The 25,967-nt window shown below is 41.5% G+C and overlaps 1 protein-coding gene across 1 annotated transcript in view; it reads right to left on the bottom strand.

Annotated features, from left to right (window-relative positions):
* Nucleotides 1-25,967, bottom strand: part of CENPT (centromere protein T) — a 687,603-nt gene that overhangs the window by 376,825 nt on the left and 284,811 nt on the right. Inside the window, exon 5 of the mRNA XM_044082068.1 lies at nucleotides 6,428-6,488. Within this exon, the coding sequence (XP_043938003.1) occupies nucleotides 6,428-6,488 (61 nt within the window). The remainder of the gene's footprint in view (nucleotides 1-6,427; nucleotides 6,489-25,967) is intronic.

The following is a 25,967-nucleotide window of genomic DNA, read 5'->3' as shown; positions in this document are numbered from 1 at the left end:
AAATCCAACATGTAATGCGAAATGAAAGTATGTGGGTTGGTCCATGTAGCCCCAGCACAAATAGATTCCATGGGCAACCTAGCCTGAAAAGCCACTGAAGTGGCTAAAGCTCTGGTGGAATGACCCTTTGGTTTGACCGGTAATTCTTTATTCCTGAGTTGGTATATGAACATGATGATAGAAGACAACCACCTGGATAAGGTCACCTTGGAGACCGGAAGCCCCTGTTTACCTACTGCATAAGACAGAAACAGTTGATCTGATTTTCTAATGTCTTTGGTTCTATGTAAATAAAAGCGTAGTTGCCTGTGAACATCTAACTGATGCAACTTATACTCCGCCCTGTTGAAGTGGTTAGGGAAAAACACAGGAAGGTCTATGGACTGATTCAAGTTACTCTCTGAAGAGACCTTAGGAAGGGAGGAAGGATTAGTCCTCAGAGCAACCCTGTCATTGTTTAACACGAGGTATGGGGGTCGGATAGAAAGAGCCTGCAGTTCCAAAACTCTTCTGGCTGAAGTAATAGCTACCAGAAAAAGGATTTTCCAAGATAAGAACTTCAGTGAACAAAAAGCTGCAGGTTCAAAAGGGGGAAAAATTAGCGAGGAGGTGGAGGATCTCTGACTGGGGGCCTGAGCAGAGTGGTTCCTTTGAGAAAGGCTTTACAGAGCTTATGGGACATGATATAGTTTTCCGATAGGCCAATGTGAAAATTTGAAATTGCCACTAACTGAACTCTAATTGTAGCGGACCCCGCATGGAAGAGCTCCACAAGAAATTCTAAAATGGAGTGTACGGGGGCTGAAAAGGGGTCAATACTTTTTGCCTCTGCCCAGAAAGAAAAACGTTTCCACTTACTAGCGTACGTTTTTCTGGTCATAGACTTGTGTGACGACACAAGAATTTCATGCACAGAGGGGGAGATATCTGGGAGTCTGGCTAAGGTTGGAAGTGGAGCAGCCACACTGTGAGCTGGAAAGAGTGCAGGGATTGGTGCAGCCCGCCCGATTGATGAATCAGGAGGTCTGGAACTAGGTCCAGAGTCCAAGGCTGTTCGAGAAGATAGCGATGCAGGAACATAAACCATATTTGTCGAGGCCAGTAAGGGGCAATGAGGATCATTTTGCAACTCAAAGCAGTAACCTTCTGAATTAGTTTCAGTATGAGGGGGAAAGGAGGGAATGCATAAAGAAGTCCCTGGGGCCAATCATGGACTAGAACGTCTCTGGGGGAATGCCCGGGAAGTGGAAGGAGAAAGAACAAATTGCTGCACTTGCTGTTGAAGGGAGTTGCAAAAAGGTCGCAGCAAGGTTGGCCCCATCTGCGGAAGATTTGGTCGGCAATTACCTGGTTCAGAGACCACTCGTGAGGCATGAGAATTGCGCTGCTCAGTCTGTCTGCTATGACGGTGGACCTCCCACGGATGTGCGTTGCAAACAGAAACCATTGGGAAGAGATTGTCCACTGCCAGAGTCTGAGCGCTTCTCGACATAAGGGGTAGGACCTGGTTCCGCCCTGCTTGTTGATGTACCACACTACGGACATATTGTCAGTTTGAACTGCAATGGTCCCGGTAGGAAGAGAGTCCTGAAGAGCCTGCAACGCTAAGAGCACAGCCCTCATCTCCAAGACATTTATGTGCAGATGATACTCGTGAGGTTGTCAGGTGCCTTGGACTGTTCTGCCCTGATAATGCCCCCCCCCCCACCCGATCAGGGAAGCGTCCGTGGTCACTGTAGCTACTAGAGGGGGGAGAACAAATGGTCTGCTGTGGAGCACTGATGTGGAGACCATCCACCACGCAAGATGCTTCTTGCATGCCTGAGTGATCATAATCATTTAAGACATGGGAAGTTGCTGAAAGGACCACTGGGTGAAAAGAAGCCACTGGAGGATCCTCATGTGAAAACGAGCTAGAGGGACAAGTACGATCGCTGCTGCCAGGAGACCTAGCGTCTGAAAGACAAACCTGGCTTGAATCCTTTTTCATGCTAATAAAACCTTGACATGCTGACGAATCACTAACACCCTGTCTGGTGGAAGGCTCGCTAACATGTCTTTGGTATTTAAATTTGCGCTTATAAAGGTGATAGATTGACAGGGCGACAATGCAGACTTTTCGAAATTTATTGTGATACCTAGCCTGGAGCAAGTGTGGATGGTGCAGTCTCTGGCTCGCAGAAGGTGATGTCTGGTGGTAGCAGTGAGGAGCCAGTCGTCAAGATATGGAAACACCTGGAATCCTTGCCTTCTCAGGTGAGCAGTAACTACTGCCATACATTTGGTAAACACCCTGGGGGCTGTGGTGGAAAAAAGGGCAGAGCTCTGAACTGATAATGGCCGGCTCCCAGCCGGAAGCGAAGGAATCTTCGGGAGCATCTGTCCATTTTGATGTGGTAGTACGCATCCTGAAGATCTATGGAGCACATCCAATTGTCCTGACCCAGAAAGGGTAAAATGGACTGAAGCGTGACCATCCGGAACTTCGTTCTTTGTACAGACTTGTTTAGTCTGCCGAGATCCAAAATGGGTCTCCAGTCCCCTGTCTTTTTTTGGTACCAAAAAGAACCTTGAGTAAATTCCGGATCCATGTTGGTGCCGAGACTTGCTGGATGGCCCTTTTTCTTAGCAGTTTTGAAATTTTTAGCACTGCTTGTTCCCTTAGACTGGGTGGAACATCTGGAAAGGACTTGGCTGTTTGTACCGGGGTGGGAACAAAGGGGATCTTGTAACCCTCAGATATGATAGACTGCACCCATTTGTCTTGTGTGAGGAGTTTCCAGGCTTCTGGATACAGTGACAATCTTCCCCCGACTGCCTCCGAAGGCGGACAGTCGGGCAGCCCCTCAGGGGCACTGAAAGGGTTCGTCAGAGAAAGATTCTCTGCTACCCTGATTTTGTGGGCCCCCTCTGCCCCTCTGGCGGCATCTATTATTGTTCCCTCCCCTGCCCCTGGAGGGAAACCCGCCACGTGTGTCAGGCACGACTCCCTGGGGTTTCCAAAACCACATTTTTCCACTCTTCTGACCCTTGGGGTATGGTCTAGAGGGAGTGGAGAAACAGACTCCCACAGCAGAGAGAGTCTTGCCTTCCTGCTCACACCTGGTAAGGGTATCTTTCACCTGTGGTCCAAACAGAGCCAAACCATCGAAGGGGGTATTGGTGAAGGACACCTTAAAGGGGTCAGCAAAGTTACATAACCGCATCCAGGCATGTCTTCTCAAAGCCACGCCTGTACCTGCGGCCCTACTCGCCCCATCGGCTGCATAAGAAATGAGCCACACGGAGGAGTTGACAATAGAATTAAGGGTCGTCAGCTGGGAGTTAATCTTATCTTGAGCTCCCGTAGCTGATGGATCCTGAAGGGTATCACCCAGTTCCTTGAGAAGATCCCTTTGGAGACGGGTGAAATGGCACAGATAATTCAGCGACTGCATAGAAAAAGTCGCTGAGGAAAACATCTGCTTCCCATACCTGTCCATTGTCCTAGATTCTTTATTAGGTGGATGGACAGGCACCGAAGGGTCAGCCAGCTCCTTCTTTGTGGCTGCTGCAACCACCATGGCATCAACAGGGACACCCTTTGTCAAGAATTGCTTGTTGGGTGGGGCTGTAATAAATTTAGTGGGCCTACGGGGAGTTGGTTCCACTGTGTCCGGGGCTAACCACTCCTTTCGAGCCACTACTTCCATTAGCAGGTCAAAAGGTGGAGACACCCAGGAAGTGGAAGGGCGAGAACCAAACGCATCCAAGGTAGACCGACTCGTCCTCCGAAGGGTTAAGGGCAGTCCAGTTCCCCCTCTGCTTAAGGATCACTAGGATGTCTGAAAAGGAGACATCCTCAGAGGGGGATCTCGGGGACCCTTCTGAATCCTCCAAGTCGGTATCAGACATTACTGACTCGGGGGAGTCGACATGTTTCCTCTTACATTTTCTCTTCCATGGGGGCTCCTCCGAAGGATCAGGAAAGGCCACGGAAGAGGAAGAATACGCCAAATGGGGCAACCTGGAGCATTTGCTCTCCACACTTGGGGTCAGGAGGATGGACAGAGACCGATGCAGGCACCATGGGGGGAGGAGCCGAAGGGGCTGATCGAGGGGCCGACTCAGGAGTCAGCACACTCCTCATGACCTCGAAGGCGCCTCTGTCAGGCAGAGCAGAAGGTCCCCGCTCCGAAGAAAGGAGAACCCCTGCCGACACCGAGAGGGACTGCTCCGAGGCCGATGTCGGGGCCGAGCTCACCTGCGCCGAGGCTCCGAGAGGGAGAACGGGGTCGGACAAGGGTCTGATGCCACTCGCCCCCTCGGAGCCGACGAGGGAGTCTCTGCTCCCAGATCCCTTCAAGGATGGAACCAAAGAAGAGATCGGAGCCGAAGGATCCGAAAGGTGTGGCATCGGTTCAGACGTTACCAAGATTCGAGCCCCAACCAGCTCCGGCTCCGAATACAAGGAGGGAGTCAGAGGAGGAACTGCTGAAGACATCGGGACAGCCACAGTCTGTTGAGATGGGCAGGTTAACATTTCGTCCAGGGCCTGAGATTTAAGGAGTCTACTGACCACCCTCTCTAAGTCATGATCGGATAACCTGGAAGACCGAGATGAGTGGGACCTATGGCTTTTTTCAGATTGGAGCAATGGTGACCTCGGAGCCGGACAAACCGATTCTAGGGAAGGGGACCTAGAACGTTTTCGGCTCGAAGACGGTTCCGACACTAAGGTCGGAGTCAATTGATGTCCAGAGGTGTCTGCTCCAGCCGGAGCCGAAGAGGAGACAGGCGCTCCACCAGGCGACTGCTCCGAACAGGGAGCCGACGGGTTGGCAGGCTTTGAGGATTTACCTGATGAAGGCTTGGTCGGGGATCCTTCTGGCTTAAGTAAGCCTCTCAGGATGAGCTTGTTCCTACGCTCCTGAAGGACTCTCGGGCTGAAGGCATGACAGACCGAGCAGGAGTCCTGCAGGTGTAGGGGACCCAAGCAATAAACGCAAGAAGTGTGACCGTCTGTCAGAGACATCTTCTGACAGCACGAGTCACACTTCTTAAAACCTAAGACTTTGGTATCCTTAGACATAGTGGATACCAAAGAAGAAAAGTCACTCGTGCTTAAACACACAGAAAAACACACACACACTCACACTGGTTAAATTAACATTAACAACTACACAGGTATATACTAATGCCAAATATATATATAAATATATACAAAAACTACAAGCCTACAAACTGTAGTAAAGTAGACGAGCTAAACACTACCCTATTAACACAAGGAAAAGGAGGAGTTTCTGAGAGGGAATATTAGGGAGTAAACAGTGAATTAACTAATCGGAAAGCTATATATATAAGAAAAGATTGTAGAAAAAAAACTAAAGTTAACTTTTATACTAATATTAGAAGAAAAGATTAATACGACCTGGAGCCAAGTAAATTTGCAACCTCGTAGCTGAAGCGGCAAACGAGATCTGGGGATCTGACACCTAGCATTGTGGGATATAGGGAGGGCCTCGAGCCAGTAAATGGCTCTCGAGCTTTAGTAGATTACAGAGTCGGAGCCGAGGATCGGCTCCGAACCCATCCAGCAAGAATGAAGGCGAGATAGACAACTTAACATTGAAGTTTCCCCAATGAGGTACTTGTTTGTATAAATGACTGAAGCAAAGGTACTTACGATCAAATTGTGATCAGTCAGATGGAGGCAAGACCCGTGTTTGGGCTAGCGACAAGACAGTCACAAGATGCATGCTCGACTGTCTATTTATATACCCCAATACATACAAGCTGAATTCATGTGTCAGACATATAACCATGGGAAGTTAAAGCTTTGGTACCCTGGCAGGATGACATCTGTAGAATCACCCTTGCATTGCCTGATGCTAATTTCCATTTGAAGCTCTAAGGTAATCTTAATGTCTCTAAGATTTACCTTGTAAGCCATGACACATAAGAACAGAAACAATGTACAACACAGAGTACACTAGATGCCATGTGCCACACGGATGTGGAATATTTTGTTAAGGTTTACAAAATCAGAATGCATGTTCAGGAAGATACATGGTGCTGAACATTACAATAACTGGATGGGAAACAGAAAATACATCCCTGGGATTCCACCCATGTCCCTGCTGGACAGGGGCATCGGGTGCTGACTTGTCTAAACATGGGCTAAACTCTTGGCTTGGCTTATAAGGACCTCAGGGCCAATAGCCTAGTTACTTCGCATGAACAAAGGTGGTACAACCTGGGAGATGTGTGATCACTTTCTGAAGACACACTATTCCTGCAAGTCAAACAAAAGTCACCTAAAATATGCAAAGGGGTCCTTAAGCATTCATACATCTGAAAACAACGGCAAAAATAAGAAACAAAAATACAAAACCGTTGATGGTGGCTGAGAAAATAATGCACAAAACTTTCAAGCAAAATGGGTTACCTGTTCCCTGCAGAATTATCAGCCGGACCTGGAGCCACATTACTGAGTGAATTTCTTTCATCTACATGAAAAAAATAACATTATATCTTATTATTGTGCTTGTGAACAAATATACTGATAAAATATCTGTCAATATTAGAAGTTATTGTAACAACTGTATAACAGCATTGCTAACCCTGGTCAGAATGCACTTACTGAGCCTAAGGAAGTCCAAATAAATTGGTTTTATTTAAAAAAAAAAAAAAATGATTCTAGCAACAGTACCAATGAAATATCTTTTATTTTAGTATGAAAGTGTCCAATAGTAAATCTGTTGAAAGTCTAAAAACTGTTTGTTATAATGCAAATCACAATTTCCAACTCTAGCTGTAATTTACTCTGTACCGTCAAACTGCCCTAAAACTGAAATTTAGCACAACTCAAATTAATTTAGTCCACAGACTTAGCAAGAATGGTTAAAATAGAGAAAAGGAAAGATAGAAAAAACTAAAAACAGATTAGAAATGTCAAGGAAGGGGATGATGTGTTCAAGAGGAGGAGAAAAAAATGAAGTGCTAGGAAATGCCAAGCAGCAGTGGAAGAACACTGTGCAAAGTTATAGTATGCTACTAAATGTTACTAAATGCACTGGAACACAGGCACAGGTTACCCATCTATGTCAAGCAAAGTTCTTCATTAGCATTCTTCAAGAAAAATATTGATGAGTGGATGGGAAATAGGAAATACACCCCGGGGATCACTTCTGTGTCTCTGCTCGACAGTGGCACAGGAAAATAACTTTCTTGGGTGGCGTAAGCCAGGGAACCTTGTTGGCTAGGCTTAAGTAGGCCCTTGGGCCGATAGCCTAGTATCTACCTATGAACCTATGGAAAAAGCAAGCATTTGTAGGCTGTGTGATAAAACTCTGCAGCCAGGTCACATAGAATTTAATAACACAGTTCTTGTTTCTCCTAGGAGTGGTAAACCAGGGCAACTAATGCATGAATGACTAGTGCACATGGGACCCCAGATGTGTATATTTTCCACATTAAATTCAGTCATGTTCTAAGTCACCACATTTCATTCACAAGCTATAAGATGACAGTTGCCACCAAATACTCTGAGTGACAGGAGGAAGACTTCTTACTCGGCACCAAATACGGTGACTTAAGGGGCAGGAGCCATGAATTTTCATTGCCAATCCTCAATAGCAGAACTCTCAATGTAAAGACCTATTTAAACTAGCATTACATCTGCTTTTGCAGAAAAAAAATAATTAACATGAAACTGTACTAGCTGGTCTTTGCTTAAATGTCCATTTAGCTGAGGCCACATTTGGTGAGCACAGCTTAGAAAAGTGCACTTGTTTAAGTTAAATCTGCTATAACAGTAGATGTTCAAGTGATCTCTGCTGCAGTAGCCTTAGATGTATGACTTGCATCCTACCAAGATATACCAGCTGTCCAGCTTCCAAAGCTTCAGGGTATCTTCTGTGCACCAACATTGTTGGGCAACTCAAGCCGAACTGACTAAAGACAGATTTGGGCATGAAGCCCTTCAGAGTGTTCCTGCCAGCAGAGAGAGGGAGGCTGAGCCTTGAAAGGGCAATACAAGGAACAAAAAATGTATGTCCACATCCTAGCATAAAAAACTCACCAAAAAAACAGGGGAATATAGGGAGGGAGGAGCTACTGCATCAGTGATCATTCAAACATCTACTGTTATGGCAATTTTAACTTACACAGCTGTAATGGAGCTACAGAAAGAATCAAGCTTACAGTGTTTTGCAAAATTATTTAAAGAAGACCAATCAGCAGCTTCTAGAATACATCTAGAATCTAATCCCCCCCCAAAAAAAAAAAAAAACACCGATGAAGATAATGCCCTGGTAGAAAGGGGCCTTGACCCTGCCTGGAATAGTGTTATGGTGAGTATGACAAAAGGAATTAGTCAGATAACCATTTGGAAATATTCTGTTTTGACACAGGTTGTCCCTTCTTACCTTCACAAAAAATGAACAATTGATCTGAAGACCTGAAAGATTTAGTTCCGTCAAGAATGTATCAAAGTTGTCTGTGGACATCAAGGTATGGAGTATCCTTCCTTCCTCATTTTTAGATTCAGGAAAGAAAACTGTTAGACGGATAGCTCTTGGCTTAAAGTAAACTTGGATATCATTTTAGGCATAAAAGGATTAGTTCTCAAAGAAACCCTGTCCCTATGGAAACAAGAGAGGGTTGACTCACCATGAGGGCTGCTACTCAGATACCCTTGTTGTGGCGGTAACGGCAATAAGTAAAACTTGTTTTTAATGTTATGTTAAGAACCTCAGGATATCCAGACTGGTTCAAAAAGAGCAAGTGTTAATTTCTCAAACACAAACTTAACATCCCAAGGATGGACCACCAGTTTTCTTGGAGGGAGGCCTCTTATGCAAAACCCCTTTTCAAGAACATTTTCACATGAGACTGCATTGAGAGGAGGGCCCATGGGCACACATGCAAAAATGGCCAATAAATGAACCTTGATAGAAGAAGGTCATAGGATAGTAACTCACACAAATATTGTAGAACCAGAGAACAAATGGCTCTGAATGAGTGCTAGTTATAGTGTTGGCATTGACTAGAAACCTTTACCATTTGATAATATATAGTTTTTCAGTAGCAGTCTTTCCTGTCTCCATTAGTACCTGCTGTACATCCTCAGTAAACAGGTGCCTAAAAGGAATTAAGACTCTATAAACCCTTGCGGGCCATTTGAAGGCTAGTCAATTTCCCTTTTTGTACTCAAACTAACCTATCCCATTTGGTTATAGATTGGCCTTACCCATCCTGTCGTCTATAATTATACATTACCCCTAATGAAAATAACTGGGGTCATACCACAGATAATCTGAGGTGACTCGTGAATACGATAAAGCATTTAGGAACTGCCTCTATCCACTAGTACTAGAGGGGGCAGCCCTGGTTTAAACTGTTTCCCATTGATAGATTTAAATTTCACTTGAATATGGACAGGGATGAACTTTGTTTTATGTGGATGGGGAATCTGCTCCCAACTACTGCATCCTCTGCGAGATACACTTATGCCTCAAACCTTTCTGTTGATGTTGCTGTATAGGTTTAGATCCCTAAATGTTGCTGTATAGGTTTAGATCCCTAGACAGAGTATTTCTGATGCACAATAAATCCATCAGCAATGGGTCGGAGAATGCCTCGTATGCCAGACACAGGTGACCTCTTAGCAGTCTGTAGGATACATCCTTTTAGTAAGGTATCGCTGGGCATTTCAGTTGTTGCGTGTCTGGACAGATACATGAGAAATGTGACATTATTTTCACTGATTGGCCTAATGAAGACTGAGTAAAGGGGAGGCAATGACATCCCTAGATCTAGGCACAATTTTGTGCAGTATAGGACGACTTTTTTTTTTTTTTTTTTTTACAATAGACACATGTTGGTCAAAAGTTAGATCACTGTCCGCCTAAATTCCCAAATCCTGAACAAGTGGGTCAACGTTTGGGGGTGTACTATAAATGTGGTAGTTGCCTGGGGTAGATGACTTGCCAAAGGACAAAATAATGCATTTTTCTGGGTGTACATAACATTGGTGCACCCAGTACTACTGTACGGAACAAAAACCTGGGCAGTAAAGGTAAAGCAGATGAGGAAGCTACAGGTGATGGAAATTAAGTGCCAGAGATGGGTGGTAGGATGAACAATGTGGGACAGACAAAGAAATTAGGATACAAGAGCAAAAGCCAAAGTAGCTCCAACTGCAGAAAAGATCAAACAGAACCGATTACAGTGGTTTGGGCATATGTGTAGGAAAGAAGTCAATCTGGCAAAGAAGATTTCGGACAGACAGGAAGAAGGTAAGAGGAAACTAGGGCGTCCAGCAAACAGGTGGATGGACTGTATGAGAGAAGATCTGCAACAGTCAGGTATGAGTATTGAAGAAGGCAGGAGTGTGGCACCGAATTAAGAAAGATGGTGATAGATGACACCCTGACCCCTTGTAGAAAATGGGGAAGGGGGGGTTGTTATTGATGACGAGGATGATTTTTCTGGCATTTAGTTTCAGTTCATGATTTTGGCACCAGGTATTTATTTGCGACAAACCTTCCTGCAGGATGGCTAAGACATTTGGGGATTCATTTATTGCTCCTAGCTTGCGGTCATTAGCAGTCAGTCAGCCAGAGCCCTTCGGTATTGGCTTTTCCTTCAGAAAAGTAGATGGTATAAAGGAGATCCAGTTAGTCAGATGAAGTTGACTGGTGTCAGGGTGTACTAAACAGCCCTATTCTTGTGTGAGTAGATCCAGTCTGTGAGGAAGATTGTGGTAATTGCCCCTGGCCATTTCCAAAGGAAGGAAGAACCACTGTTGCCTGGGACAGAAGGGGAGTCACCACAATGATCCTGGGAGGATTCCTTCTGAATCTTCAGATGTACCCTGGATATTAGTGGAAAGGGTGGAAAAGCAGACAAAAACATTCCTATCCAAGAAAAAGAAAAGACATTTGTCTTCCAGGCCTTCTTGCATGAAGTTCTGGAACACAATCTTACCAGCTGATTGTTCAGAGAGAAGGCAAAGAGGTTTACTTGAGGAACTCCCCACAGATGGATGAAATCTTGGAAGAACCCCTAATCTAGTTTCCATTCATGAGAGTCTGCCCTGGTCCTGCTCAGCTTGTCTGCCCTTCAGTTTTGCTCTGGCACAATGTAGGATGCCTGCAGAGTGAGACTGTGCTGTGAAACTGTATCCAATGCTAACAAGGCTAGACTACATTAAGGAAACCATGGTAAAAAATTTCTCCAAAGCCAACTTCATGCTTCTTAAGACAGAAGTGGTGAACTTCATGACACCCATGCAGATGGACAATACAGTTGCAACTACTGAATCCTACACAATTGCACTTTATAAGCACTTACATGAGTGCATGGATCGTGCTATCCCAAACAGAACCAAGACGCTATCCTCCAAAAAAAGGAAGCCAATCTGGTGGTCCCCCTGCCATAAACAAACTGTACAACAGAAGGAAGAAACTCTTGCAAAAGAGAGTAAAATCCCACAAGTGGAGGAGATCCCTGTTCAGCCTCAGTAGGAAGCTGTGATCCCTGATAAAATCCTCCAAAGCTAGTTACGAAAACAAAATCGCCACTGACTCTAAAGACAACTACAAAGCATTCTATAGCTATGTCAAGAATCTCAATGGCAACACTCAGATCTGCTCTGAGTTACAGCACAATGGCACTAAATATACAGACCCAACTGATATTGCCAACATCCTGGCAGATAGGTTCAGTGCTAACTTTACCCCCCTCTCACCCCCTAAACAGCCCATCTCTATACCAGAAGAATGCAAAGTTTCTGTAATCACAGCTGCACAGGTAAAAACCACACTCTCCAAAGCCAAGAACACAGCATCCATGGGACCAGACAACATCCCAGGCTGCGTTCTACACGAACTACAGAATGAACTGGCACCCCACCTAAGTACCATGTTCAATAAAAGCCTCACCTCAGGCTTAGTGCCTGCTGAATGGTGCACAGCAACTGTTATCCCACTTCACAAGAGGGGGAGCCACTACAGGCCCCGGGAACTACCCCCCCCCATTAGCCTGACGAGCCTGGTCTGCAAGGCCATGGAACATATCATCATGGAACTTGTAAACAAAGACATTGGTAATCTCCAAACTCTGGATCCCACCCAGTTCGGGTTTGCAAAAGGCAGATCATATCTCCTAAACCTGATAGACTTCTTTGAAGCAGTCACCAAAGCCGTAGACAAGGGTAAGGTTGTTCACACAGCCTATCTAGATCTTGCCAAGGCTTTCAACACCATCCCCCACTCTGGAATTATAGATAAACTCACTAAACTAGGTATAAATCCCTATGTCACAAGATGGGTTGCCAACTGGCTCACTGACAGAACCCACACTGCGAAAGTTGCAGACTCCAAATCCAACTTCAGACCAGTGACAAGTGGAGTACCACAGGGTTCAGTCCTGGGTCCACTCCTGTTTGGTATCTACTTCTCTGAAGTACAGGCTAACACAGAAGGTCTTTGGCTAACGAAATTCACAGATGACTGCAAACTAGGAGCCATAATCGAAACTCCTAATGATGTGGACATCCTACAAAAGGGCCTCACTGAGACAGATGCCTGGTGTCAAAGCCATGGCCTCAAGCTCAATGCTAAAAAGTGCACTGTCATCCCCTTTGGTAAAAACTCTGTACCCATGAACTACAACATAGGCGGTAGTATACTTAACACCGAAAGTGTGATGAGACCTTGGGACACAGGTGGACAGTAGTCTCTCCTTTGACAATCACATCGCCACAGTAGTCAGGAAATCCTTCTATGTGGCACATCTCATCACAAAAGGTTTCTCATCCAGGAAAAAAAGAGGTCATTGTTCCCCTGTACTCATCACTCATTAGACCCATTATAGAGTACAATGCCCCTTTTGGTATGTACCACACAAGACATCTACAACAACTGGAAAGGCCGCAGAAATACCTCACAAAGAGGATTACTGGCTTCAAACAGATGCCCTATGCAGACTGTCTCAAAAAACTCCAGCTTTACTCCGTCGCATATCGCCTACTCAGAGGTGATCTCTGCCTAACATACAAAGCTATGTCAAACTCAGAGCTGTTGGACATGCTCCACTTAAAGAAATCCCAATCCCTCCAAGCTACACACTCTAGGGACCTAAACCTTGTCACCACAATAAACAGAACATGCCGGAGGGATAGATTCTGTCCCAGAGACTTTGACATACTCTGGAATAAACTACCTATCTATATCAAACAAAGCTCCTCATTAGCACTCAAGAAAAATCTTGATGATTGGATGGGAAATAGGAAATTCACCCCGGGATCACTTCTGTGGTTCTGCTTGACAGGGGCACAGGAAAATAATTTTCTTGGGTGGCGAAAGCCAGGGTACCTTTTTGGCTGGGCTTGTATAGACCCCAGGGCCGATAGCCTAGTACCTACCTATGAACCTATGAGTACTATCTGGTTTCCCCTTGCTTGTTGATGTATCACATGACTGTGGTATTGTCTGTAGCTATTTGAAGAGGTGCCTGTGACCCACGATGGTTCACAGAGTTGAGCGCCTTGATCGGGGTAAGCATTTCCTTGATATTTAAGTGCTTGTTTCTGCCTTTGGTGTACCAAACCTCCTGCACTTTTATCCCTCCTGCGAAAGTCCGAAGCATCTGTGTTGGCCGACTGCTTTGGATCAGGGAAAGAGAATGGGAGAACTGGATTTAGGGATCTATGTTGTCTCCACCTACAGAGTTATCTTCTGACAACCCCCCCCCAAGCACTGGGATTTGAAAAGATAAGGGTGTTGATGCTGGGACCACAGAGATTTCAGATATCACTGTATCTTTGTCATGCAGAGTCTTGCCAGGAGTATCATGAGAATGATAGATGCCATGAGACCCAAAATCCTGAGGTATCCCCTGACAATGACCAAAGTATGAGTGGAAAACCTCCAAAGAGCATATGATTTATGGAACACTAATCTCACCACATTATGGGAAGAAAAACTTATCACTGAAAATCTTTATAATTATTTATGGAGCCCATGCCCACATTTACCTTACTTTTTTGGAATACCAAAGCCACACAAGAACCTTATAGACCGGTGGTAGCAAGTGGAGGTTCCCTTACTGAAGCCACAGTCATTTACCTTGATTACTTGGTGAAACCTCTAGCAGAAAAGAATAAGTCATACATAAGAGATTCAATGGATTTTTTGAGGAAAATAAACATTACAGTGGAAGCTGACAGTATTTTAACCATTGATGTGGAATCCTTGTACACTGTGCTCCCTCACAAATACGGTATAACAGCAGCTATGGAGTCTTTTAAGAAACATAATCAGGGTACACAGGCACAACTTCAAAAGTTAAGCAATCTCATTAATCTTGTACTGGACTACAATTTCTTTACTTTCAATAGCAAACACTACAAACAAAAAAGCTGGTATAGCAATGAAGGCTGCCATGGCTCCCAGCACAGCTAACATAGCCCTGGGCAAATGGGAGGAGGACTTTGTGTTAAACAACACAGACTACATGCAGCATATCACAAGCTATATACGTTTTATTGATGACATCTTTATTGTGTGGGAAGGTGACACCTTGCAGCTTGGAGATTTTATCACTTACCTCATTCAATCAACCCCCTTCCTGAAGATTACCTCTTCCCATAACTGTACTTCAACCACTTTCTTAGATATGCAGATTTCCAAGGACACGAACAATAACAGAATCACCACTGATCTATTCAGAAAACCAACGAGGGTTAACTTATTACTCCACAGTAAAAGTCTGCATCCTACAAAAAACAAATATAATGTAGTGAAATCCCAAGGCTATAGATTAGCTCGAATTACCACAGAGATGAAACCATTTTTGAGAAACCTGAACAACTTAGAGAATGATTTTCTAGTGAGAGGCTATGAAAGTCAGATGTTAAAAAACATCCTGGAACCCATTATAAAACTGAAAAGGACTGAAGCACCTTCACTCAACCTCCCCAGTAGAAAAATGTTAAGTAATCCCACAGAGAATAACAAATGCAAAAATAGCTGCATCCTGACATACACACTGGATTATCACAGTATCAAAAATTGTTATTGAAGAAAACTGGGACATTGTCACAGGAAACCCTTTTCTGATTAACATCTTAGGTGAAGCCCCATCACTTGTTTATAGGAAGGCCAGGAACATTAGAAGTTTTGTTGAATTTCAACCTACACCATATCAGAAAAGCAGTAAAAGATGTGATTGTACATTTTGTATATTTATACAGCAAGGCGATAGTTTTTATTGCCCTTATTTAAAGAAAATCATTAAAACCAGTGCAGGGGGTAACTGTAACACTACAAAAATAATTTACTGGGCACAGTGCAATGAATGTGATGCATTCTATATGGGCAAGACTGTAAATAAACTGAAGTGTAGGATTTCATGTCATCTGTCAGAAATCTGCTCTGGATGTAAAAACAATGCACTAGCCAAACTCCTTTCTCTTCATATAAGACACACAGGTTTTAAGTTCCAGATCCTGGATCACATAGACATAGGTGATCTTGAAGGAGACATCCCGAATATTCTGGAGAAACATGAACTCATGTGGCAATTAAAGCCAAACTCTTTTAGGAAGCCTGGACTAAACTACTAATTAACAGTGCACTGGAACTTAGAAAATTGCCACATTGTTTACATGACTAATTGTATTTTATTTTATTCTACCAGTTGGTTTTAAATACCATTTTAAATCAGTTGTAATTTAAGTCTATATTTTGTTTCCATTACCATACATACATTTTGTCTTATTTTTTTCTGGTTCTTTTCCACTTTATTCAAAATGATGTGTAATAACCATACTAACGAATTATACAATTATATATATTTTTATAGATAGTTTTTAGGTTCTTGTACACAGACCTGAAGTCTAGAAGGACAAAAGCAATCTTTGTTAACAATAGGTTATGAAAATAGAAATTGATTTTTACATGCAAAATGTATATGTATATATTTATATATATTTTTTTGATTGCCAAATGAACTAAGGATGACAAATTTCCAGCCATGTAGTATACTGTCTTGGATAAAATCACAGACTTAATCTACATAATAATCTGGTTAAATAAGAGGTACCACATCATTATAAATTTTATTTAAAGTACATAAGGGTTATATTATTATGACAGCTACTAACTAGAGCAGGACCAGCTCGAATGTCACACTGATAGGGGAAGGGATGTGAATTTAACATGTGTACCAGCACACTTTGTTTTACAGCACAATAAACCACTCCCATGCCTGATAAAAAGTATATATATATTTAGAAAGCTTGTGAAGAAATTATTACTCTATTTTTGTTTTACTTGGATTGCTTGTCTGTATACTTAATAAAGGATTTTCGACTGGAAACAGACTGCCTGCCTTGCTTAGACTACTTTCGAATACTTAGTAATGCTGTACAATTATACATTTTTTATTATTATTTTTTGTTTTGTTTTGACTTAAGGCCAGTTTTAGTTCGCTACTTCTACTACTATTGTCTGATCTGATTAATATGATCTGATTAATATACAGTGATTAACTAGAGATATATATGGACTGAAAATCTTCCACACAGAGAAGTTTCTTGCACTGTTTTGTTTCAATCAAGAGATTCCTAACACTATGAAAAAGAATCTGCAAAGAAAAGCATATCCTCTAAATATGGAAAAATGTGGACACACTGTAGCCTGCAATAAGCTATAACTGGAGATGGACACTTTGTGAGCACTCTTGGGGGCAGTAGATAGTTCTGCAGGGTCTCTATCACAATGTCGACCTTACAAAAGTTCGATCATTGTAATATCAAACCGTTATGTTCGAAACCCAACAAAACCGAAAGCACAGAACCGTAACACCATAAAAAAAACGTAACCTTAAACATAAACTGAATTGGGAGGCTGTGCTCCCCATACCCCCTACTTAAATATACCAACTCAGAGATCACACCACAGTGGAGGAAATAGCAAAGCCCTGAAAACGGCTCACCAATTTTTTTCCCAGGGAAAAAATTCAATGTGCCATGGCTTCCCTATTTTCCACTTTTGGACTTTAGGGTTCGATATTACAATGTTCAAACTTGTTTCAAACTGATGTTGTAATAGAGAACCAGTTCCGTAATGCACAGAACCGATAATGTGATCCAGGCACACACAACTTTAAGAAACGTCTGAAGTCTGGATGAATAGGCATGCAATGATAGGAGTCTTTCAAGTTTAGTGTTGCCAGGAAACCTGAAAGAGGAAAATAGTTAGGTTGTGAAGTGACATTATTTTGAATTTGGGTGCTATCACAAACAGGTCCAGGAAAGAAAGATCTATAACTGATGAAGCATTTTCTTTCCTTGGCATGAAGAGCATCCCTGAATAAAAATTCTTCTCCTCCTTGGAAGGATGTACAGATTCCATCACTCCTTGGGACAGCATCCTGTGCTGAAGAACCGATAGAAAAAAGAGAGTCAAATCTGGAGGATAAGGAGTGACCCCCCCCCCCCAAAAGAGGGAATTTTCACCCACTACCATATGTAACCTTGATGAATGATTTTTCAGAATTCATTTGTCTGAAACAATCTGTTGTAAAACGGAAAAAAATGTAGATTCAGACTTTCTGGGAAAAAAAAGGAACCATGATTAGAAGGAAGGTTTCGCAAGGTGTCTTGAACAGTCATGTAGACTTGTTGGACCTATCCTTGGTATTTGGAGGTTCAAGACTTCCTTTTGGAATCTCACTGCCATTTCTTTTTAAACTTCTATTTACCTATATTTTGCTGAGACTGCTTATTTTGTTTTTTGATAAAAACTGCTGAGGTGATATAAAATTTCATGGAAAATGAGGGTTGAAAAATCTTTAAGAGATTCCCTGGATCAGCTTGCCCCTTATGTCATCGTTTTTGATCACCTCTGCAGCAGGGGGGGCAAACATTAAACCTCTATCCAAGGGAGAATTTAAAATCTCTTTTCTATTATCTTCTGGGAGGTTCTGAGAATGCAGCCATGCAAACCTCCTCAAAACAGTAGCAGTAGCCATATCCTTGGAAGAAGTATCAACAGAGTCGTACACACACTATAACCAATGAGAAGTCACCGAAGAAGTATCAACCGAGTCGTACACACACTATAACCAATGAGAAGTCACCGAAGAAGTATCAACAGAGTCATACACACACTATAAACAATGAGAAGTCACCGAAGAAGTATCAACAGAGTCATACACACACTAAACAATGAGAAGTCACCAAAGAAGTATCAACAGAGTCATACACACACTGTAAACAATGAGAAGTCACCGAAGAAGTATCAACAGAGTCATACACACACTATAAACAATGAGAAGTCACCTATGCAACAGAAGAAGCTATTTAAAGCAGATTTTTCCTCACAAGAAGAAACTGAAGACAAAAAAATCCCTCATATGCTCACAATTTGTCAGAACAAACTAAATGAGCCTGACAATTCAAAATTCAGAAAATCAAAGTTGCAGTAGTATACACTTTTTCCCCATACCTATCAATAATTTTCCCATCTTTATCAGAAAGAGTAGTATTGGAATTAGTTAAGCACTTAGCAACAGTGGGATCAGCTACAGCTATAGCTGTTAGGTCAGGTTTGGGAATGGTGTATAAACATTTAAAAGACTGAGGAGCTTAATGCATTCTATCAGCCTTTTCAGCAGCAATGAGGTGATCATCAGAAAAACTGCAGGCAGTGCCACACACATCCTCTAAAGCAGACAGAAGAGGAGGAATAGGTGTAGGTTCTTGAAAATCCTTTTTCAACAACTCAGTATTTTTAAGGGACTGAGAAATTTCAGTATTCTCCCAATGACCAGAAGTTAGCTTTGTAGAGTTTTGTGCCTTTTATTGGCAAGATCTCAGAGCTGGATGAATCCAAGTTTGCATTCTGAAGACGGAGAGGCTTTCCAGTGTCACCAGGCTTTATCACACAGATTTATACAGAGATATGAACTCTTTGGTTAACCTCAGAGTATGCGGGGGATTCAGCAATCTTAAGATCATGTGGAAGTGTTTGTTGTGGGGAGAGATCAGAAAGTTGGTCAGCGAGTGGATTAAGGTGTTGGGATCTTCTGTAAGTGTGAAGAAGTCCCAGTTGGTATGAACAAGTTCACTTTTTAGAATACTTTTAGAATAGTTTTTTTCTCAAAGGGTCTGACGTTTGTTCCGGATTCAAATATGGACCTTGTAAAAAATATAATAGACCTAAAACTATTTGTTTGTAAACTCAACTTGAATGCCCTAATGGGGGCAGGCTCCACTCTTATTAATCAACTTAGGGTTTCAAGTTTGTTCAATCCACCACTTCATTCTAATTTATTTTCTTTTGAGAAGATGTGTGAGATTGATCTTAGAGCTTTAAGTAATAATAATGTTATTAACAGAAAAGGTAACAGCAACATTAATAACAATCAACGTGACTTTATTAAGTTATTCCGTGATTGTAATATGAGAGTCATGAAACCAGACAAAGGGGGTGGGTTGGTCTTTATGGATTATAGCATATATGTGGACAATATGAAGAAACATTTCAATACCACAGCTTATGAATTAGTCACTTATAATGAGCTAAACAAAGCACATAGAAGGATTTAAACAAAGCACATAGAAGGATTAAGTCCACACTTGAAGACCTTTTCTTGGAAGGTTCTATTGATATTGATTTATAAACTATTTAACTATGTTAGCTCCCAGAACACCAGTTCTATTTGGCACACCCAAAACTCATAAGAAGATTATAGACCCCCCCATTTAGACCGATTGTTGATGGGCGAGGTTCTATTACTTATGGGTGCGCAAAGTATGTTGACAGCATTTTAAGACCTTTAGTTGAACAAGGATCGCAAATTTGCAAGGACTCTTGGAGCTTCTTAACTGAATTAAGTAACATTCCCTTCCACCATGAATTTAGGTTCCTAACAATTGATGTTAAGGACCTCTATACGGTTATACCTCAAAGTTTAGGTTTGGAATGGATTAGGGATTTTATGGTGCAGAGACAAGTTAGTGAAAATACCATTTATGTACTTGAAACTCTTTTGGAGATAGTTTTGACCAACAACTATATGTTGTTTGATGGACAAATATATCTACAAAAGACGGGGGTGGCTATGGGGTCAACCTGCAGAGGGAGTTTCACTAACTGCATCATGGCACACCGGGAAAAGACCTTACTTTTTAATAACAGCTTGTTCCAGAACAATGTCGCTTGGTACACACGTTACCAAGACATGTTCTTAGTTTGGAAAGGTCTCAGTGACTTGGTTCAAGGTTTCATCACTGCTATTTCTGCTATGACTGATTTTCTCGAATTTACTTATAATTTACAACAAAATCATATTAATTTCCTAGACATTCATTTGTAGAAAGACACATTAAAATCTAGGTTTAAAAGCACCATATATAGGAAACCAACCTACTCCAACTCATTCCTTCATTTCACTAGCTGTCACCCTCACCATCAAATAAGAGCAGTCATTAAAGGCCAAATGGTGAGGGCAGCTAGGATGGTCTCTGAGGAGTCCGATTTTATTGAAGAACGTGAACTTTTGGAATCTATGTTTGTTAAAAGAGGTTATCCTTCATCTATGGTGGCAAAAATTTCCTCTGAAGTAACTTTCAAGCGGCATACAGGCCACTTTAAACTCCTTTTGTCTACGAATATTTCTGTTGGTAATGATGAAGCTGAAGGTCAAAGTTATAGTAACATCAGCTTAGAAATGAAAAGTCTCCACACTAGCTTCTTCTGTACTTATAGTCTGGATTGTCCTCTTATGAGGGAAATTCCTTAACAAAAATTGGGCTTTAATAGTTGAAGATAGCAGTTTGATGAAACTTTTTGGGGATAAACCTAAAATAACCTATAGGCGAGGTGCTAACCTTAAAGCACTTCTTGAATATCAAAATAAAGTTACATCAAGTAGAGCCACAGGGATGTTTAGGTGTGGGGCTTGCCAACAATGTAGGCATCTCAGCATTGAAAAACATGTTAAAATTAGGAATACGAGTTATAAAATTCAAGGTAAGTTTTCTTGTGTAACAAAGGGTGTAGTTTATTCTGCTTCTTGCCAAGGATGCGCTGCTTTTTATATAGGAAAAACAGAGAGAAAAATTAAGCAGCGCATCTATGAACATCAGTATGCTATTAGCAATAAAGACACTACGAATGTTCTTGTAAGGCACCTTACAGATTTCCCAGAACATAGGTTCAAATTTGCCATATTACAACAAGTTTCAGTTGACCAGAGAGATGGTCCCTGGCAGCTTAAATTGGAAATGGAAGAATTATTTTGGCAAATTAGAACGGCAGCTTATCTACCCCCAGGGCTGAATGATCACGTGTCTGTTAAATGTATTTTAAAATATTTGGCCCTGAAGAGGTAATTATTCTGTTTCTAATTTATAAGTCCTGACTTGTCCCTTTGTTGGCTGATTTTTTACAAGTGTGCCTTTTATTTAATTTTAGAATGAGATTTGGTCATATTATTAGAATGTGCTTCTTGTTCATAATGACATATGAAAGCAGAGTATCTCTCGTTTCCTGTTTACTATTTATTATTTTTTAAGTATCCTATTATTTTTTAATTATCCTACTCAAATAGGAGTTAGGTTTGTAACAAATAAAACAGTGAAGCTGACTATATATACACACATATATAAAATTGAAGTAGACCATTTACCCTCTATTATGGATGTTTGAGTATACTGGCTTATAATAGCTGCTCTGGTTGTATGATTTTTGCAGCTGCCATTATTGTTATTATTATTATTTTTAATATATATATATTTTTAAATATTTTTAATATTTTCCTGCCTGTATTGTTCCTGCCTATTATAGAGTTATTGAAACATTAGGACATTATAGCAAGTTTAATATATACATCTATATGGCTAATGGTTACCTAACGAATATCGAATATATATTCGGCGCAAATGTACAATTTCAGATTATGTCTTTTCACTTAAGGCTTTGATTTATGCTGGTTCAATACTTGTCCGTTTGCTTTACATTTGTGTCTACCATAAAAAGAAATATTATATGTGTTTTTAAATGTGGAATATCCCTTTTAAGACACGGTCGTTAAGAGTTTTAACTGAATAATTATGGTGTTTTTAATATATAATGGTGTTTAATTGTTACATTGTATGTCTGAAGAAGAAGAGGTATTGGCCTTTCCGAAAGCGCTCAATAAATAAGTTTAGTTTGCAACTTTACTGCTCCGTCCTTTATCTCACTTTTTTGTTTTGTTTCAACACTTTTTAGAATGCTATACTTTTTAGGAGTTTTAGCCCAGAAAGTAATGTGTGTGTGTGTGTTTGTGTGTGTGTGTGTGTGTGTGTGTGTGTGTGTGTGTGTGGGGTGTGTGTGGGGTGTGTGTGTGTGTGTGTGTGTGTGGGGTGTGTGTGTGTGTGTGTGTGTCTGTAAGGCAGGTTGAAAGTGAAATAGTGCTAGGGCTATGGTCATTATGCTAGCAGGAATGACTGTAAGGCTGGGCATTAAATGATAATTATTTGCTTCTTCTTCTTCTTTCGGCTTTTTCCCGGTTAGGGGTCGCCACAGCGGATCACCTTGTCCGCACATTGAATGGCAGTGGAGTTTTACGGTGTCGAGTTGCCAGCCCGGCGCCCAACCTTCCACAAAAGGCACACTCACACGCACACCTAGGGCCAATTTAGAGTGTCCAATCCACCTGCAGCATGTCTTTGGGATGTGGGAGGAAACCGGAGCACCCAGAGGAAACCCACGCGACCACAGGGAGGACATGCAGACTCTGCACAGAAGGCACCCCAGCCGAGGATCGAACCGGAGAACCTCTTGCTGTGAGGCGGCAATGCTAACCACTGCACCACCGTGGCCGCCCTAAATGATAATTATTTGCTAATGCTTGTAAATGCTAATAAAGGGCACTGAGGTAGAATTAGACATTACACAGTCATCTCCCAGTACAACAGTAGGCTCACAGAATAAACCACTTGTTGACACAGTCAAATGCAAAGATTGGTCAAAGACGGCTCTAAGGTCAAGAGAGACTAGGCTGATGACCTCAAAAATAACTGAAGCAAAAACACAAGAGTTCAAGGAGAGCTCAGGAAGATGGATGAAGAGCTTCCTGATGTGCTAGTGCCCTGAGAAGAGGAAACAGATGTAACTGAAGAATGTCAATGTCTCATAATGATGTGTGTAAAAACTACAGAACACATACGCATTCAAGTTAGGCATGGAAATAAGGTGTATAAAATCTGGTGGTGGAAAGCAGGCGCCCATGCAGTTATTGGTTCATCATCTTCTGCTTTAGCTGCTGTTTCTATTGGTGATGTGTCCGATGAAGCGTTCACTACACCTCCGGAATTACCGACAGCTACAGATTTCATTCACAGCTTTTTCCACGCCATTGCCCAACCAGGAGGCAAACTGTAATATGGGGGCAATGAGAAGCCTGGGAGCTATACGTAAGTCTGTTGTAGCCGACAATTCACATTTTTTACCGCTCCCTATCAGGAAGACTGTTTTTTCACGGGACCGGGCAGACAGCTGGGAAAGGAAAAAACGCAAGTACTCAGGGGAAACAAATGTGCATCAAAGGAGAAGGCAGAGACCTTAGAACCACTTTTCTTTAATTTGTCAAGGTATGTACTTACATGTTACGATATGAGCCTTCTAAATAAAGGGCTTTCTTTTGTCCCCTCACAGGGGAGTGACCTAACAGATTTATTGACTGATATTCGAATGTTTGGCAGAGCTATAGCCCTGAAACTTTACTTTAAAGTCAATACTACTGCAAAAGAACACTCTACCTTATCAATGATTCCCCAGCACAAGAAGAAAAGTACTTTTTTTCCACCGATACCAGCGCATATTGACTGCTTTATTAAAACCTGTGAGCATGATTTATACAATTATTTTTACGATGGTAAAAGGAAATGTGCTTATTTCAACATGTCTAATGAAGAGAAAAAATCTTTACATAACTTTATCAATGATCCCTCACTGACATTGAGACCCGCAGATAAGGGTGGGGGCATGGTATTATTTGACACAGAGCAATACATATCACTCATGTTTACCATGTTAAATGACGATTCCACCTATCTAAAGATAGATCAAGGAAGGTTGTTGAAAATTATTAATCATATTCATGACACACTATATGATTTGCTCATGTGTCGACAGATTACCAAAGATTTATATGATTTTTTCCATAATGAGTACCCACATACACCTGTTATTAAAGGACTACCGAAGATGCACAAAAACGTTTCCCCCCCCCTCTACTACGACCTATAGTGTCAGGGGGGAAATGGGCCACTGAAAATATTTCCACTTATTTATAAGATATATTAAAGCCTATTGTCTCTGAAATTCCTAGTATCCTAAAGGATACCCATCAACTCTTAGAATTTCTAGACCAAATGGATACTGAATTAATAAAAGAACAACATTTGTTGGTCACCATGGATGTCCAGAGTCTATTTACTTGTATACCTAATGAAGAGGGCATACAATTAATAAGGGAACTATTGCAGATATTCCCATCCTTTGATAGAAATAAAGAAATACTTATATGCCAACTACTAGAATTGGTGCTATACAACAATGTATTTAGTTTTAGGGGGTGCCTGTTCCTACAGGAGTCAGGTGTGGCTATGGGCACCCCCTGTGCTAATACATATGCCAATTTGGTTATGTACCAATGGGAGAGGGAATTCGTTTTCAATCATCAGTGGTTTGGTAGGGTCCTACTGTACAGGCATTTTGTGGATGATATTCTAATAGTTTGGGATGGAACCCCAGAGGAATTTAATCTCTTCAAGGAATACCTTGAGTCAACAACTGATTTTTTAAGATTCACTGTTGATGCATCTTATGACTCTGTGAATTTCCTAGATGTTACTCTAGATATTAGAGGGGGCAGATTGATTCCCAAACTACATAGAAAGGCATGCTGGAAAAACACTATCCTGCGATTCGACAGCATGCACCCACGCCATATTTTTAGTGGTATAGTTAAGAGCCAGTTCTATAGAATTCTGAAACTATGTAAAGACAAAATTGATTTGACCTTAGAAGCTGACAAAATGGAAAAGATCCTCATTGAAAAGGGCTACGATAGAAACTTAATACAACACACTAGAGAGCAGGTTCTGGGAGACATCCTACCACCAAGTAGGGAAGCAAGGTGTGAACCCCATGTAGGTACCCATACTAAAAAGCATTTTAAGGAAACAACAGAAAGGCTACATTTTCTAACTACATATACCAATGACTTTTTTTATATAAGAAATATTATTATTAATAATTGGAAAATTCTGACCACAGATGCACAGACCCTACAGCTTATAGGTGGAAGACCATTATTCACATATAGAAACAATAGAAGTCTAAAAAGACTCTTATGTGATAGATCAGATGTTGAACAGGTAGTAATTCCAACACGGTACACTAGATATGGTACCTATCCCTGCAATCACTGTAGTTACTGTAAATATATTTCCAGGGAACAGATGTTCACACATCCTACTGTTAGCCTCTCTTTTGTACCTAGATTTGAGGCCACCTGTTAAACATCAGGTTTAATATACCTTGCAACACGCGAATCTTACTCTGTTTTCTATATAGGTCTCACTAACAGAAAATTAAAGAATAGAATTTACAACCATCAATATAACATCAAAAATAAAAATGAACTGAATGCATTGGCAAGACATATCATGTTCCATCCTGACCATTCCTTTTTATTCAGGGTGTTACAGGTTGTAGAACAGAGTAGGAGAGGTGGAGACTACATGAGCCTTTTAGAATCAAAAGAATTGCATTGGATTTTTAAACTAAGGGGACATTATCCCCCAGGTTTGAATATGTATGTTTCCCTGAGGTCATACCTCGCTTCACGTAGATAATGTTCAATTCAGGTATAACTAAATGGAGTTTTGATTTTATATATTTTTATATTTTTCTACA

This window comes from Protopterus annectens, chromosome 8.part1 (genome assembly GCF_019279795.1).
Source record: "Protopterus annectens isolate FY-2018-M chromosome 8.part1, PAN1.0, whole genome shotgun sequence".
Classification (NCBI taxonomy): domain Eukaryota; kingdom Metazoa; phylum Chordata; order Ceratodontiformes; family Protopteridae; genus Protopterus; species Protopterus annectens.
The sequence above is the reverse complement of the archived record's forward strand: the minus strand, read 5'-3'. Positions and strand labels throughout refer to the sequence as shown.